This window comes from Helianthus annuus, chromosome 10 (assembly GCF_002127325.2).
Source record: "Helianthus annuus cultivar XRQ/B chromosome 10, HanXRQr2.0-SUNRISE, whole genome shotgun sequence".
Lineage (NCBI taxonomy): Eukaryota > Viridiplantae > Streptophyta > Magnoliopsida > Asterales > Asteraceae > Helianthus > Helianthus annuus.
The window spans coordinates 21,278,028-21,293,390 of NC_035442.2; the positions used below are offsets into that span (position 1 = coordinate 21,278,028).

At 35.9% G+C, this 15,363-nt stretch overlaps 1 protein-coding gene across 2 annotated transcripts; it reads left to right on the forward strand.

The window, feature by feature from the left end:
- The first annotated feature begins 250 nt into the window (after positions 1-250).
- Positions 251-14,366, forward strand: LOC110884156 (serine/threonine-protein phosphatase BSL1). 2 transcript variants are annotated; one of them, XM_022131838.2, is made up of 21 exons: positions 251-701; positions 793-853; positions 1,249-1,327; positions 1,443-1,522; positions 1,627-1,721; positions 2,630-2,729; positions 3,007-3,076; positions 3,802-3,903; positions 5,491-5,572; positions 5,670-5,837; positions 5,980-6,160; positions 7,622-7,817; positions 8,956-9,123; positions 9,620-9,858; positions 9,952-10,036; positions 10,148-10,246; positions 10,535-10,734; positions 10,837-10,912; positions 11,551-11,686; positions 12,604-12,743; positions 14,029-14,366. In XM_022131838.2, exons 1-21 carry the CDS (start codon positions 497-499, stop codon positions 14,107-14,109), a joined length of 2,643 nt encoding a protein of 880 aa, XP_021987530.1. In that variant the 5' UTR covers positions 251-496; the 3' UTR covers positions 14,110-14,366. The 2 variants fall into 2 exon arrangements, 1 of the variants encoding a protein (XP_021987530.1); XR_004869495.1 differs by lacking the exons at positions 11,551-11,686; positions 12,604-12,743; positions 14,029-14,366 and having other exon boundaries at positions 10,644-10,734.
- Positions 14,367-15,363: the final 997 nt, after the last annotated feature.

A 15,363-nucleotide genomic window follows, 5' to 3' on the forward strand; every position in this document is an offset into this window, starting at 1 on the left:
CCCGTATAGACCATACGACCCGTATAGGTCCAGTCAAATAGCCAAAATCTGACACATGTTTTTATTGAAAATTGAAAAATTAATACGACCCGTATAGGTCTATCTATACGACCCTTATTAAGTGCCAATAATACGACTCGTTTTAAAAAAGTTATATTTTCTGGAAAGTCAAGACACCAAACCCCAATGAGGCCCAAACAAATTATTTAATAATAATAGTTCTTATATTCTTTCACTACTTTTTTTTGATGGCTTTCCAGATTGTTACCAACAGAAAGCAACTGCATCAGATACACCCACCCTCTCTCTCTCATACTGGCCCACCTTCTTCCCCCGTCTTTCTTTGATCTCCATTTTCAACATTCAATTCAACAAATCTCTCCTACAGTTCACGCATTCTACTCCTCCATCTCTCTCTCTATTCATTACAACTATCAACAACAACAACAACTTCTAACCGACTTTCTGATCGCCAAAACCTAGGGTTTAGGCTTTCATGGCTTCCAAGCCATGGCTACAACCAGCTCCAACTTACACCCCCTTCGACACGTTTTCCGACACTCAAGATGACGCTCCCGGCCCTCGCTGTGCTCACACACTAACCGCCGTTGCTCCCACCAAATCGCACGGTCCTCGCCTCATATTGTTCGGTGGCGCAACCGCTATCGAAGGCGGAGTCTCCTCCCCGGTCCCCGGGATCAGTAATTTGCCTATACTTGTCTTGCTTAATTGGATTGTTGCTTGATTGATGGTTTGTTGATTGATATTGTTTTGGTGTGTTTGTGGTTTTAGGGTTGGCTGGTGTGACTAATTCGGTTCATTCGTATGATGTTATAACCAGGAAATGGACCAGGTGAATTTAGTTTTTAAATTTATGATTTATATATAGTTTGTTGTTGTAGACTTGTAGTGAACTTTGTTGATTTGGTTAGAGATTAAATGCTGAGATTTAGTGTGAGGGTTTAATGATTAGTGACGACAAGTCACGCAAATTGGGCGTGAAACACGGGGCTTGATGGGCAATGGCGCGGGAGTATTTGCGGGCGGTGGGGATGTGAATGGAATTAATTTTTTAACTGATTAAAACGCTTCGACTCACCATTTAAATAAGTTAAAAGAAAGTGGAACTCTAGTGAAACCGTTACACGCTGTGAAAAGTGGAACCGCTTTGCCTACGTGTAGTGGATGTGACGTGGCACCACTTTTAGTGAACCTATTACGGATGGTCTAAATATTTTTTTTTTCTAGAATTCGACCGTCTGGAGAACCACCTTCACCCAGGGCTGCTCATGCGGCGGCTGCTGTTGGAACCATGGTTGTTTTTCAGGTAATTTAGGACTATATTTAATATTTATGAACTAGTCTAAAGTAGGAAAAAAATATGTTAGCTTTATATATTTGCTTATTTGTGATTTTTTGATAACTTGATGCTGCATCACTAGGGTGGCATAGGTCCAGCTGGGCATTCAACAGATGATCTTTATGTGCTTGACATGAGTAATGACAAATTTAAATGGCATAGGTAACATTTTGTTCAAGTTTCAATTTTGCTCTTTCACTTCGATCCTTGCTTTTTCCTCGAAGCGTCGACTTGATTGACGTCGACGTTCTGTTTCTGGAGTGCAGGCTTGTTGTCCAGGGACCGGGACCCGGCCCACGATATGGTCATGTTATGGACTTGGTTGCCCAACGATACCTTGTTACTGTTAGTGGCAATGACGGTAAGTGTGTTTCTAATATAGTTCATTATTTTGTCATTAGTAAAGATGAATAAAACACTAGTATATATTACTTTTTGTGGTTCGTTATATAAGATCATTCAATTAGGCTTGACTTGATTACTGATCTAGGGTTAAGACGCGACGAGAGAACCTAGCCTCTTGAAAGTAGGCAAATTCTGTATTTGGTTTGTATATCCTATGTTATCAATAAATATCATTCTCTGTGCTTGAAATCCATTATAATTAAGTTCCCGAGCAAAATGCCATTTCGTCCCTGAGGTTTGGCCAGTTTTGCGAATTTCGTCCAAAGGCTTGTTTTTTCGCATCCGGATCCAAAAGGTTTGAAATCATGCCATTTTCATCCGGCTCGTTAACTCCATTCATTTTTCTCCGTTAAGTCAGGGGTATTTTCGTACATAAAGTGAAAAATACCGAATTGCCCTTTAAGTGAATACTTGTACATTATGCTAAATGCTTGTACATAAAGTGAAAAAGACCGAATTGCCCTTTAAGTTAACAAAAAAAGACGGAAATACCCCTAAATTAACGGAGAAACATGGATGGAGTTAACGAGCCGGATGAAAAAGGCAAGCTTTCCAACCTTTTGGATCCAGTTGCAGAAAAACAAACCTTTGGACGAAACTCGCAAAACTAGCCAAACCTCAGGGACGAAAATGACATTTTACTCCTATATTTTTCTCATATTTTAGCAATGATTAGAACTACTTTTGATGTGGTAAAAATAGTTGATTTAACTAGTAGAGTATTAGAATAAAATCATTCATAAAAAGTGTTTTTCTATTACCTGAATCAATTATATTGAAAGTTGACTATTGGGGAACAATGTTTGTTTGACTATTTTTAGTTGTTACTGCTAGTGATAGCATCTGTGATTTCTTTTCCTACAGGAAAGAGAGTACTATCGGATGCTTGGGCTTTGGATACCGCTAAAAAACCGTATGCATGGCAGAAGCTGAATCCAGAAGGTGATAAACCTTCTGCTAGAATGTAAGTGAATTTTGCAACTGTGTGTGCATAATATATAGTTAATTACCTTCTAAATTTTATTGTATAGTTACTTACCTATTGTTAGATTACGCCAATCGTTTTATACCCTGTTACGTTAGGTCTTTTTGTTGTCTTCAGGAAATAGTTTTAACTTGTAATGTTAATACCATGAATAAAGTTTTCGGTTTAAATGACACTAGACCAGACCGAACTGAACTATGTGTGTTACCTTATATTTTATTAAGCGAGTTCTGTTTTTTTTTTTTTTTTTTTGCAGGTATGCAACAGCTAGTGCCCGATCGGATGGTATGTTTTTGCTTTGTGGTGGAAGAGACACCTCTGGCACGGTACGGGCTATCATAAAATATTCATACAACATAATAAACCAACAAAACCGAAGTACCCGATATGATCTCACTCATATAAGAGCTATTGGTATTGTCTGGTTCTAAGGATGAGATCGGACAGTACTGAACCGGTACGGGTATCGAAACCGAAAGAGTAAAAACTGAATACCGTACTGATTATGGCGATAAGTACTGCCATAAATGTAACATAATTTGTTCGTATTTTTGGTTTTGATCCATGTAAAGCATATCTCTTTCGGTTGGTATATCAGATGCTGGTATCGTTCGAAGCCGAACAGTTACCCCCCGAAAACCCGCTGTGGAGCGCGGGTAATCCCACTAGTATATATAATTAATATATTAAACAAAAATCGTTTAGGCTTGTGAGCCGGCTCGAGCTCGATATGTGAAGCCCAGGCTCGACCTCGTTTATTAAACGAGCCTCAATAAAAGCTCAGGCTCGAGCTTGTTTAAGCTCGGCTCGATTCAAAGATGTGGTTGCCACTTAATGTGCTGTAATTGATGTCTGCTGATTTACATAGTGCTTTTCTCTTTCATTTAATGACCTACACATGATATTTTCTGCATTTCATATTATATGTATCTATATATATGCAAGTATAGAAATAAAAGATCTGGGTAATGTAAGTGGTTGAAACAAAGACTATGAATTGTTCATGGTTACCAATATTGACAATTATTTCTGTGTTATATGTTAATTGCAGCCACTAGCAGACGCTTATGGACTGCTTATGCATAGGAATGGCCAATGGGAATGGACTCTTGCACCTGGAGTTGCCCCTTCATCTAGGTATCAACATGCCTCGGTAAGTATATACGATTATATTATTCTGTAATGTGCCTCACATCTTTTAAAACCAAGTTGGGTTGACTTAAGCTGTGTTTTATCTCAAATATGTTTTACGACTTGAGGCTGCCGCAAGATTATTATATACGTAATTGCATACAAGATCTTAAATCATTTTATTCAGCAGTGGCAGAGGATCCTGTAAAAAAGGCCTAAAGTGTGAGAAGGGTAAGAAAGAATCTCAGCCATTAGGTCTTTTGATCTAATGGTTGAGATCAATAGGGACCAAATTGTAAAATATTTTCATTAATTTGGACTGATTTGAAATATCTAGGGGCAATATAGTCTTTTAAACCCACTAGAAATTAGGTAATGCACATGTAACTTCCCCCCGTCTTTTTTAAACGTCAATAACTTTTTATACGTAACTTTTTTTTTAAAAAAAAATTACACCATAATAACGAGTGTTTTTTAATCTTTAATACGAGTACCATATTGCTATACTTATATAGAGAAAAAAATATGTTTCGATCAGATGTTTAGTCAATGAATGGTGTTATATACTTGCTGAATGGTGTTATATACTTGCTGAATGGTTTATATACTTACTGAATGGTGTTACATACTTGCTGAATGGTGTTATATACTTACTGAATGGTGTTATATACTTGCTGAATGCTGAATGGTGTTATATACTTGCTGAATTGTGTTATATACTTGTTGAATGGTGTTATATACTTACTGAATGGTGTTATATACTTGCTGAATGGTGTTATATACTTCCTATAATTAAGGTGGCGGTTATCGGAAGTTTTTAATTAATTGAATTAATGATAAAATTACTTTTTTACCCTTTTCAATTAATTTAGATCTAATGGCTGAGATTCTTTCTTACCTTTCTCACATTTTTGGTCTTTTTTACTATTGGGCCTAAATAAAAAACCCAAATCTGACCTGATTGGGCTGAAGCGTCGCTTCAAACCAATGGCGATTCGGGCTTAAAGCGCGCTTCAAAACGCTTCACGTGATTTGTCGCCTCAGAGCAAAAAAAGCGACATCCCTAGCGCTTCATCGCCTCACACTTTAAGCTAGCTTTTTTAAACCAAGTTAACATTGTTAGGCATAGATAAAAAATAATAATAATGTGTCGCAAGTTGCGGTGTAAAGTCGTAAAAATAATTTAAACAAGATGAAGTGTCAAGTTATCAAGTAGAAAAGTTTGGAGGGTCAAAGTTGTCAATTACCAAAAGCAAGAAGTGAACGTGTAACTTACTTAAAGAAGAGGGTTGTAGTTGTGAAAGTCTGAGGGTGGTTTGGTTCTATTGGGAAAGTTGGAGGTGTTTTGTTCCTATGTTGAAAGTTTGGGGGTGTATTTGGTCCTATGTTGAAAGGTTGGGGGGTGTTTTGGTCGGTGGCAAAAGCCACCGACCTTTTGTTTTAAGATAGAGTAAATTTTATTTGTTTTTTAACTAATATTAAACACATCAATTGTTTTAAGATAGAGTAAATATTATTTGTTTTTAACTAATAGTAAACACATCAACAATTTATATAAAACAGATAATGTTTGTGTTCCTACTTATCGGTTCATCTGCTGGTAATTCAGGTATTTGTTGGGGCACGATTGCATGTTACAGGAGGTGTTGTGAGGGGAGGTCGGGCAGTAGACGGTGAAGCAGCTGTTGCAGGTTAATTATACTTCATTTGGTAACTTTTTCACTATTAGTTATATTATATCTAACAGATAATAATATAATATTTACGTCTTACGATGTGAATATACAGTTTTGGACACTGCTGCTGGTGTTTGGTTAGATAGACATGGGTTAGTGACCGCACCACGTGGTAACAAGGGCCAAGCAGAAGATCCTTCTTTAGAGCTTATGCGTCGTTGTCGGCATGCTGCTGCATCTGTTGGTGTACGGTTATATGTCTATGGCGGTCTTAGGGGCGGTAAGGGTATTTTGGTAAATTATAATCCCTTTGTCCCAAAGTAGTTATCTGCTGTAATTTCATGAATTTATTCATCAGTTCTTTTTACTCAGGTGTGACTTAAGTTTTAAGAATAATATTTTGTTTATTATATGTGATGCAGAGGTATTGTTAGGTGATTTTCTTGTAGCGGAGAATTCACCCTTTCAGTCTGATGTCAATACTCCTGTACTAACAACCGAGAAGGGATCCAATGTAAGCAGTCCCAGGATAAGTAATTTGAACCCATTTGATCCTTTATCGTCAGATAACGGTCATCAAAGCCCCTCATCTACAGGCTTAAGGTTATCCTCCTTTTCCTTTCGATCCTACTAACTCTTCTTATCTGAAGCTAGAGGTGGCCTCTTGGACCCGTTTACTTATGAATGGGTCATTATAAGATATGTTTTATATAAATATTTAGGTTATTTTTGTTATCATAATAAGCACATTATTTGTTTATTGAAAGTGGACGAAAAGTGTTCGCAGGGCAACTTGAACCAGCCCCACTCGTTTCAACATGCTAAAAGTTAGGGGAAGCAATTCATGTACGGTTCGGGTTGGCGGATTTCTTGGTTCCTTTAACCCAACCGAACGTAACTTGATTAACTGATCAGGTCAACTAAACCCCGAAACTAATAACTAAAGTAGACCTGTTTATGACCTTGGTTTTAAAAAGCGCGCCTTAGGCGTGCCTAGGCGTGAGGCTCATCAAGGCTCAGGGTCCCTCGCTTTTTTGCTTAGCGCCTAGAGTAAACCCAAGAAGCGGGCTTGAGCGCTTTTTTTTGTTAGGCGATGAGGCACTGAAGCGTGCGCTTTAAGGACCTTATACGAAAATTACACGTTCTGTGTAGAAACAACCATACCTTTGAAGACGAATTAACGATTTGAAGTGCTTTTGAGAGAAGGAGATGTAAGAATGATGGCTAGATATCAAATAGAGAGTGACGGCTGAACTTTTTTAGGGTTTACACCCTTTTTTACTTTTTATCTTTTGTTTTCACAAAATTACAATTTTCTTCCTTAATGTTATACTATTTTAAATTTTTAACCCAAAACTTTTTCTAACTTGGTTTTTTTCCTTTTTTTTTTTTTGCTTTTTATGGAGTTTTATTGATTGTCATATAACTTCGTTAGTTGTATTTCGAGTGTATAGTAGAGATTTTGTGCTTCTTAGGTTGTATATATGGGTTATTTAAATATTAAAGCGTATATAGATGTTACTTGTGTCACAATTTTAGGTAAATGATACTAGAAACCTTTGGAAAATATATAAAAATATATATATATATAATTAGCTTGCGCCTCGGGTACGAAAAGCCCGTCGCTTTTGCGCTTTGCACTTCGCGCCTCGGTTTTAGACCTCGTCGCTTTTGTGTGCCTCTCGCTTTTTAAAACCAAGTTTATGACCCAAACCCGTTTAGCCCCAACCTTATATCATGTGGGATCGGAAATGTTTGCCCTTTGTAAAATTGACCTATTTTTAGTTTTTAACACGAACATGTTTTTGACTCCTAATATAATTGAAATCTAAACCGACCTAATTTCAATTCTGAAATAATTGAAGACTTACAGATGAAGCACGGGATTACTGGATAAGTGTCGAAGTTTTAGGAGTAGATATAATTGAAATTAATTAATTAAATTAGTTAATTGGTTTCTTTATTTGAGTCGTATTAGGAAGTTATTTGGATCATAATCTGAGTTCGTATCTGCTGGTTCTGAGTTTCCCAGTTTAACAGAAGTCGTTTATTTTTTGTTGCCAGTATGGACAAAGAGTCGATGGACAAGCTGGTTGAAGCTTCTGCTGCTGAAGCTGAAGCTGCAAACGCTGTCTGGCAAGCTGCACAGGCACAGGCTGCTAATGGTGATCCATCTGTAGCGGACGATAACTCACAGCCTGCAGAGAGCTGTTCAGATGGTAGTGATGGAGAGGGCGATGTTCGACTTCATCCAAGAGCTGTATGTTTTCTCATTTAGATTTTGTGTATTTAATTAAAATTAAAATTTATGCTTCTTTAGAGTTAACCAAAAGGAATAGTTAATATGTATAATAGGGTTACATCGGGCTCTGTATAGAGAGAGAATAATACTTCAATTGGATGCGTTTTAGATATCTTAACTTGTGTTTTTATGTTTGTTGACACTTATTTTGGGACCAGGAAGTACAATAATAATCTAATCTAAATTATTATATGTAACAAAAGAGGATGTCTTAGGAATAGTACCAAGACGCAACCTCTTTTATTTTATTGTTTTTCTTTGTTAAATTTACAAAAATGCCATCCAATGGTTTTCTTTTTTTTTTTGTGTATTCAACCCTTCAATTTTTAGTATTGCCACTTACATCCCCTCAGCTTTCTAAAAACTTTGTAAAATGTCATTTTGACCCCCTCAAGTTTTACGTGCTTATTCTTATGTACGTGGGTCAGATATAATATGTTTTCATGCTTATTTTTATGTACGTTTTTGGTTGGTCTATGTATTGTTCGGACACGAGTTGGGTCAAATATAATACGTTTTCACTAGGTGGTATAAATTTGAGTTACTTTATGTTTCGACCGCACCACAATGCGTGGTACCATTCTTTAACGTAAAAAACACTATTTTCTTATTTGCTTATTTTTAAGTACGTTTCGTTATAAATCCAAGTTGGTTTACGTTTCAACGTAAATTTTCTCAGTAATGAGTTTGAGCTATTTTAAATTTCAACATAGTTTGGAGACCATCACACTACATTTTCGTGCTTATTTTCATGTGCATTTTCAGTTGGCCTACGTTTTGACGCAAATTTTGTTCGAAAACGAGTTGGGTCAAATATTTGATGGTATAAGTTTGAGCTATTTTAAATTTCAACGCCACCACAACGCGTGGCGGGTCAAAATACTAGTTTGTGAATAAAGCGATAAAAGTGGTGGTATGCATTTTTAATCAAGTTTGGGAAAATTTAAACCTGCTTTATCCTTGGGTAATGGCTATAGTTTTTAATTAGACTGATATGTGATTAAACGTAATGCTAATAAATTTATTCATAAGTAAAAAGGTGTGCATATTGTCTTCTCTAAGCTGACGTTAGTATAATATAATATATACAATGCAGGTTGTGGTTGCCAAAGAGGCGGTAGGTAACCTTGGTGGATTGGTAAGACAGCTGTCATTGGATCAATTTGAAAACGAGAGTAGACGAATGATTCCATTGCAAAATGACACGTCGCCCTCTGCTAAAAAGTTTACAAGGCAAAAGTCACCACAAGGCTTGCATAAGAAGGTAAGATAAAATTTAGAGTACAATGCCATTTTCGTCCCCTGAGGTTTGGCCAGTTTTGCATCTTTCGTCCAAAGGTTTGTTTTTTCGCATCTGGATCATTAAGGTTTTAAATCTTGCCATTTTCATCCGGCTCGTTAACTCCATCCATTTTTGTCTGTTAACTCAGGGGTATTTTTGTCTTTTTTGTTAACTTAAAGGGCAATTTGGTCTTCTTCACTTTGTGTAAAAGCATTTCGCATAATGTACAAGTACTCAAAAGACTGAATTGCCATTTAAGTTAACAAAAAAGACGTTAATACCCCTGAGTTAACAGAGAAAAACGGATGGAGTTAACGAGCCAGATGAAAATGGCAAGATTTCAAACCTTTTGGATCCAGATGCGAAAAAACAAACTTTTGAAACCTCAGGGACAAAAATGACATTTTACTCTAAAATATATTATAGTGAAAGACAAGATTCTTGTGATGGTAGATAGTAATATTTGATCTATTTGCAGGTTATATCAACATTACTTAGGCCTAGAAACTGGAAACCTCCGGCTAACAGGCGGTTTTTTCTTGATTCTTATGAAGTTGGAGAGCTATGTTATGCTGCTGAACAGATATTTTTGCATGAGCCAACAGTACTTCAGTTAAAAGCTCCCATTAAAGTGTTTGGTGATCTACATGGTCAGTTCGGTGATTTGATGCGTTTGTTTGACGAATATGGATATCCTTCCACCGCTGGAGACATAACGTATGTCTTAAATCTCCATTATTAGTTTTGTTTTGCCGTTTCAATTGCTTTCTGAAAGATACATATATATAAAGCCCTTTTTTTGGCTTTTAGGTATATTGACTATTTATTCCTTGGAGATTATGTTGACCGAGGTCAACATAGTTTGGAGACCATCACTCTACTTCTTGCTCTAAAGGTGCCATTTTTTTCAGTCTTATTTTTTTTAAAGAAGTCTCATGAAGTCCGACTTTAGATGTAATGTAATATTAAAGCTACTCTTTTTTCTTTATTATATATTATTTATCAGATTCAGTACCCTGATAATATCCACTTGATACGTGGGAATCATGAGGCTGCTGATATAAACGCACTCTTTGGCTTCCGTCTTGAATGCATTGAAAGAATGGTACGCATCAACACTTCATTTCTTTTCTCTTATTTTTTTTTTGTAAATTTTTGTTAAGATGGCAATTTTGATCCATTTTACAAATGAGTCAATTCATCTTATATCTTTTTTAACGGGTAAAATTTAGAAAGTCAGCTTAAAAGGAAGCAGGTAAATGGTGTGTTAATAAGACCCCTCCTAAATCTTTTTATTCAAAAGTTTATTATTGAAATAACATGTTTGTATTCATATCCGAGACACCAATTATTAAATTAATTAGTGTTCAATAACTAACCATTATGGCATCAGGGAGAAAACGATGGGATCTGGGCGTGGACCCGGTTCAATCAACTGTTTAACCACCTTCCCCTCGCAGCACTCATCGAAAAAAAAATTATTTGCATGCATGGTGGCATAGGGCGGTCAATACATTTAGTCGAGCAAATAGAGAAAATAGAAAGACCCATAACTATGGATGCAGGATCTATCGTGTTGATGGATTTACTGTGGTAACTATAACTTCCGTTTGTTGTTACTTTTTTATTTACCAAGGTTTGATTTCTTTTCGAGACTTTCGACAGAAGTTTTATTTGGTTATTAATTTTTTGTAGGTCTGACCCCACGGAAAATGACAGCGTGGAAGGTTTGAGACCAAACGCTAGGGGACCTGGTCTTGTTACTTTTGGGGTATGCATGCGGTTTGTTTTATATAGCTATATGCAGAATTGATACTCCTTACGTCCCAAAATTATTATGTTTTTACTTAAGTGTGTTGTGAATTAGTTGTCCACTTTCAAAAATGGATATAATCTACTATTTTTTCCCATTTTACCCTTATTTCCTCTTTATCACTAAATCTTGCAAGTTGTCCAAAGCCAATTGTTTTAATAGTATAGTTTTAAACAATAATTTTATAAGTGATTACTGTGTTAAAACTAAATCTTGCAAGTTGTCCAAAGCCAATCGATTTAATAGTATAGTTTTAAAAAATTTTATAAGTAATTATTATGTTAAACATGATTACATAACTATATTATTGCAATAGTGATTAGCTTTTTGTTAATAAAGTGAACGTAAATTGTTAGTGTGAAATATGACTACAGAACTATTACTATAATAATGATCCGACTTCTAAAATAAATGTTTGTTTATAAGGTTTTGTGCATTTGAATACATCATATGACTAAAGCCATCTGACAAAATATTTCATTAGTTATTTTAGATTTACCATTTGTTAAATCGACCCATTTTGTATACAAACAGGTCATAGTTTTATCACTTTTAGATTTTACATTTCTTACTCATGAAATTTTAACTGCTTGCAGCCTGATAGGGTTTCAGATTTCTGTAAAAGGAATAAACTTCAGCTTATTATAAGAGCACATGAATGCGTAATGGATGGATTTGAAAGATTTGCTCAGGGACAATTAATTACCCTCTTTTCTGCAACCAACTATTGTGGTAAGGTTTTTAGCTTCACAATCTTTTTCTTTTAGGCAATTGTTGAGAAAAATCCTATGGACTTTTGGTGAATTTGCACGCAAGACCCTTGGCTTTATATCTGTTTGATTTATTTTTGGACTCTTTAAGACTTAACGGGAAAAAAAGTTACTTAAAGGGGGTCTATATAAAGTATAAATCGAAACCCCCCATTTTATTTGTGATTTGTTTATATTTTTCTTATAGGGTATCATGTTATATTGGATCGAGAAAGCTATCGGGCCATTAGTTACATGTATAAATTGAACCCTAAACAATTACTTTGCTCACTGTTGGGCGCTAGGGCCAAGAAACTGGTTAAAACATATTCTTTTGTGACAAATGACGGGATTATTCAAACTTAATTTAAAGCAATCATTATTTTTATATAGTCAATTTTATTTTGCTTTTAGGTTCAGTTTAGGGTCATAAATGACACAAAAAGGGTTTCCTTTTTTGTTTTCATCTTAAAAAGTAAAAGGTCAAGTACTTAATCGTCGTAGTGTTTAAAAGGTTATAGGATATAGTAATAGGGAGAGGATCATGAGAAAACTCTTTCTTCATGAGAAAACTCATCAAATGATTGATATTTGTGTTGAATTTTTTTCTAGGGTTTACGGTTTAAGGTTTATGACCTAATTTTTAGAGGTTAGGGTTCAGCTTTTAGCTTTTAGACGTTAGCCTTTAGGGTTTAGCTTTTAAGGTTTAGTTTTTGTGGGGTTTAGGGTTTATTTTTTTAGAGTTTAGGGTTTAGTAATGGTTAGATAGAGTTCTCTCACATATAGGAGTTTTTCATGATCCCGTAATACAAAAATAAAGTCCATAGGGTTTTTCCGACAACTGCCCTTCTGTTGTAGTATATTCTGTGGTCTAATTGTTGTGTAAAAACGTGAATTCAGGGACCGCCAACAATGCTGGTGCTATATTAGTGATTGGCAGAGGATTAATGATTGTTCCGAAACTAATTCATCCATTGCCGCCTCCACTCCAGTCACCAGAAACGTCTCCAGAACGTCCCCAAGATGACACCTGGATGCAGGTACCTTCCATTAGTGGTCATTTTCAGTACAGGTCGGGTGGGTTGGGTAACAGGTTAAAATGGGTTCTAGTTGAAACCGGTCGTGGTTTGGTATGTGGGTCAAAACAAGCTTGGTTGGGTTGACCAGCATAGACTTGTTCTTTTTTTAGTTGGTAACTAATGTGGATTGACAGTACAATATTCTTACTAAAAAAACCTTCAGAAAACCATTTTGAACCCGTTTTAGTTAATTTTTTTATTCAACCTGTTTGAGATCAACACAACCAGAACCGCCCATTCATAAGTAAATTTGATTGCAATTATCATCTCTATTATTTTTGAGTTCGTGAAATTTTACAATCCTGCCTTTCGAAAGTTTTAAATGCGTAAGGCTCGTTAGGACGCTAGATCGATTGTGAATCGAGTGATTCTGTAAAATGCATAATGATTGCTACATTATTCAAGAACTAGCAAACGTTTGGGTAAAATAAAATTATTTGTTGAGAATGGGTAAAAAAAGATATGAATTCTTTTCGTGATGTTTTTACTAATATGGTTTAAATTCTTGAAGTTTCACCATTTTTCTATTTAAACCTTGAACTTTTTCCCAAATGTTCTTATTTTAAAGTTCACTTTATAACAGATTTTTATATCACATTTTTTTATTACAATTTGTTTCTCTTTTCTTGTCTTTTTCCACATATCATCAACATGGATTGGTAGTGTTTATGTATTCCCACCAATAGCTAAGCTAAGGTAGGGTCTCAGGAGGGTAAGATGTAGATAGCCTTACCCCTACCCCGTAGGAATAGAGAGGCTGCTTCCAGTGAGACCCCGGCTCGATAGTAGTTTTGCATCAAGTCTTGGACATAAGGCACATAACACTTGGCAATTATCGGGACAAAGGCCGACTAGTGCATGTACCCCTTGTCTTTCGGCTATCAACGCTACCACATGATGCATGATTAACCATCCGCAGCTTTTAACGTTATTTTCACTAAATTAGTAAAATAACGTTTAAATTAGTTCAATCCCCCTCCCCCGGAGGGCCCACACATATACATTATATGTGCACACTGCAAGCGGGGCGAGAGTTTATAATTGGACTATGTTATTAGGTTTATCATTATGAGCCTACGGGCCCATTAGGTATCTAGGGTTTGCATTCGGTTATCTATATATTACATTATTCAAATAATATCAATTCAGTGTTTACCATCTTATACATTTATAACATATAGTCTAATATATTATTCTTAGTCTTTTTATTATTAGTAGTTATATTATTTTTAAATTTGTATCGTAGGAGCTTAATATTCAGAGACCGCCTACTCCCACAAGGGGCCGTCCGCAAGATCATGATAGGTCCTCGCTTGCATATATATGATCGATCGACCAGCTTTCAGCATTTTTTGCAGTTCAAAATTCAGAAACTTGCCAAATGGTAGCAGATTGATTTTGTAATTTATAGAGAATCTCATCATCACCGAGGAATTGTAATTTGATTTAGTGCAGAATGACAATGTCTTTGTACATGTAAATTCTTATGTCATATAGTATTTACATTGTTGGTCCAACAAGGAATTCAAACATTTTGCTCTTAGGTTAGAAGTGATCAACTTTTATAAACCAATTGTGATTGTAGTTTTGGTGTGTTGTGTCATGGTTAAAGCTTATTTGAGCCAGTCTCTAAAATCAAGTTTGATTTGAATTCTCTTTATTTGTGCATGGTTTCAAATCACTGTTATTGAGCGTTGCAATCTTTCCATGGTTGTCCTTGGTTAGGGTGAAAACCTCTTTTGGTCAGTTGGCTTGTCATGCAACAACGCTTTCTGACTCTCGTGCGGCAACTTAGATTTACTCGGTTAAGCCTTTTGCGGAGCGGGACAATGTGGACACATCCGCAAACATCTGTAGCTGAAGAGGTGGACCAAACCTCTCAGTCTGCAAAAAGAAAAAAAAGACTTTTTTAACTTCTTCAATCCATAACAAACACAAACTCTAATCAAACAATTTATCAAGATCAACAACAATTATAGTCAAACAAACAAAAACTCAGTTTGAAAAGTATACCAGAAAGTGTTGATGCAATTCATAAAATTAAACAAAAATAAACAACCACTAATTAACATAAATAAACAGCCCCAAACTATCAACAGTCAATTTAAAAAAAAAACAACAAAACTCAACAGGATGAAATCGAACAACTTGCAGTTTTTAATTAGCCTTTTGAAGTTGTTAAACCCTTAAAAAATACAAACATTTTGGTTCATAGGCAACCAAACATGCCTCTTGCAGACTTTCAAGAATTATAATACTTCTAAAATTCTTATAATCAATACATTATCAAACAATGGAAAGAAAAATTATGCCTTTAACACGCAACAACCGCACAATTAACATAACAAAGTGTACCAGGAGCAGCGGCGGCATGGCAGGGGAGGAGGGAAGCGACGGCAGAGGTTTCGACGGTGCATGAAGGGAAGGAGGGGAGCGACGCTGTGTGGAGGGGAGAAAGAGCTAGGGTTTTTTTGGGGGTGTTTATGTTTGTGGTATCTAGGCAAAAAGAAAGAATGGGGAAGATGTTTGAAGACTTGAGTCCACATCTGCCCCAAGAAGAGGACGCGCAAACCTTTTTAAA

Excerpts from the sequence above, each read along its gene's own strand:
- LOC110884156 (XM_022131838.2), top strand. The coding sequence starts at position 497 with ATGGCTTCCAAGCCATGGCTACAACCAGCTCCAACTTACACCCCCTTC. Across the intron at positions 5,573-5,669 it reads CGGTGAAGCAGCTGTTGCAG|TTTTGGACACTGCTGCTGGT; the intron begins GTTAATTATACT and ends GTGAATATACAG. Across the intron at positions 5,838-5,979 it reads CTATGGCGGTCTTAGGGGCG|AGGTATTGTTAGGTGATTTT; the intron begins GTAAGGGTATTT and ends TATGTGATGCAG.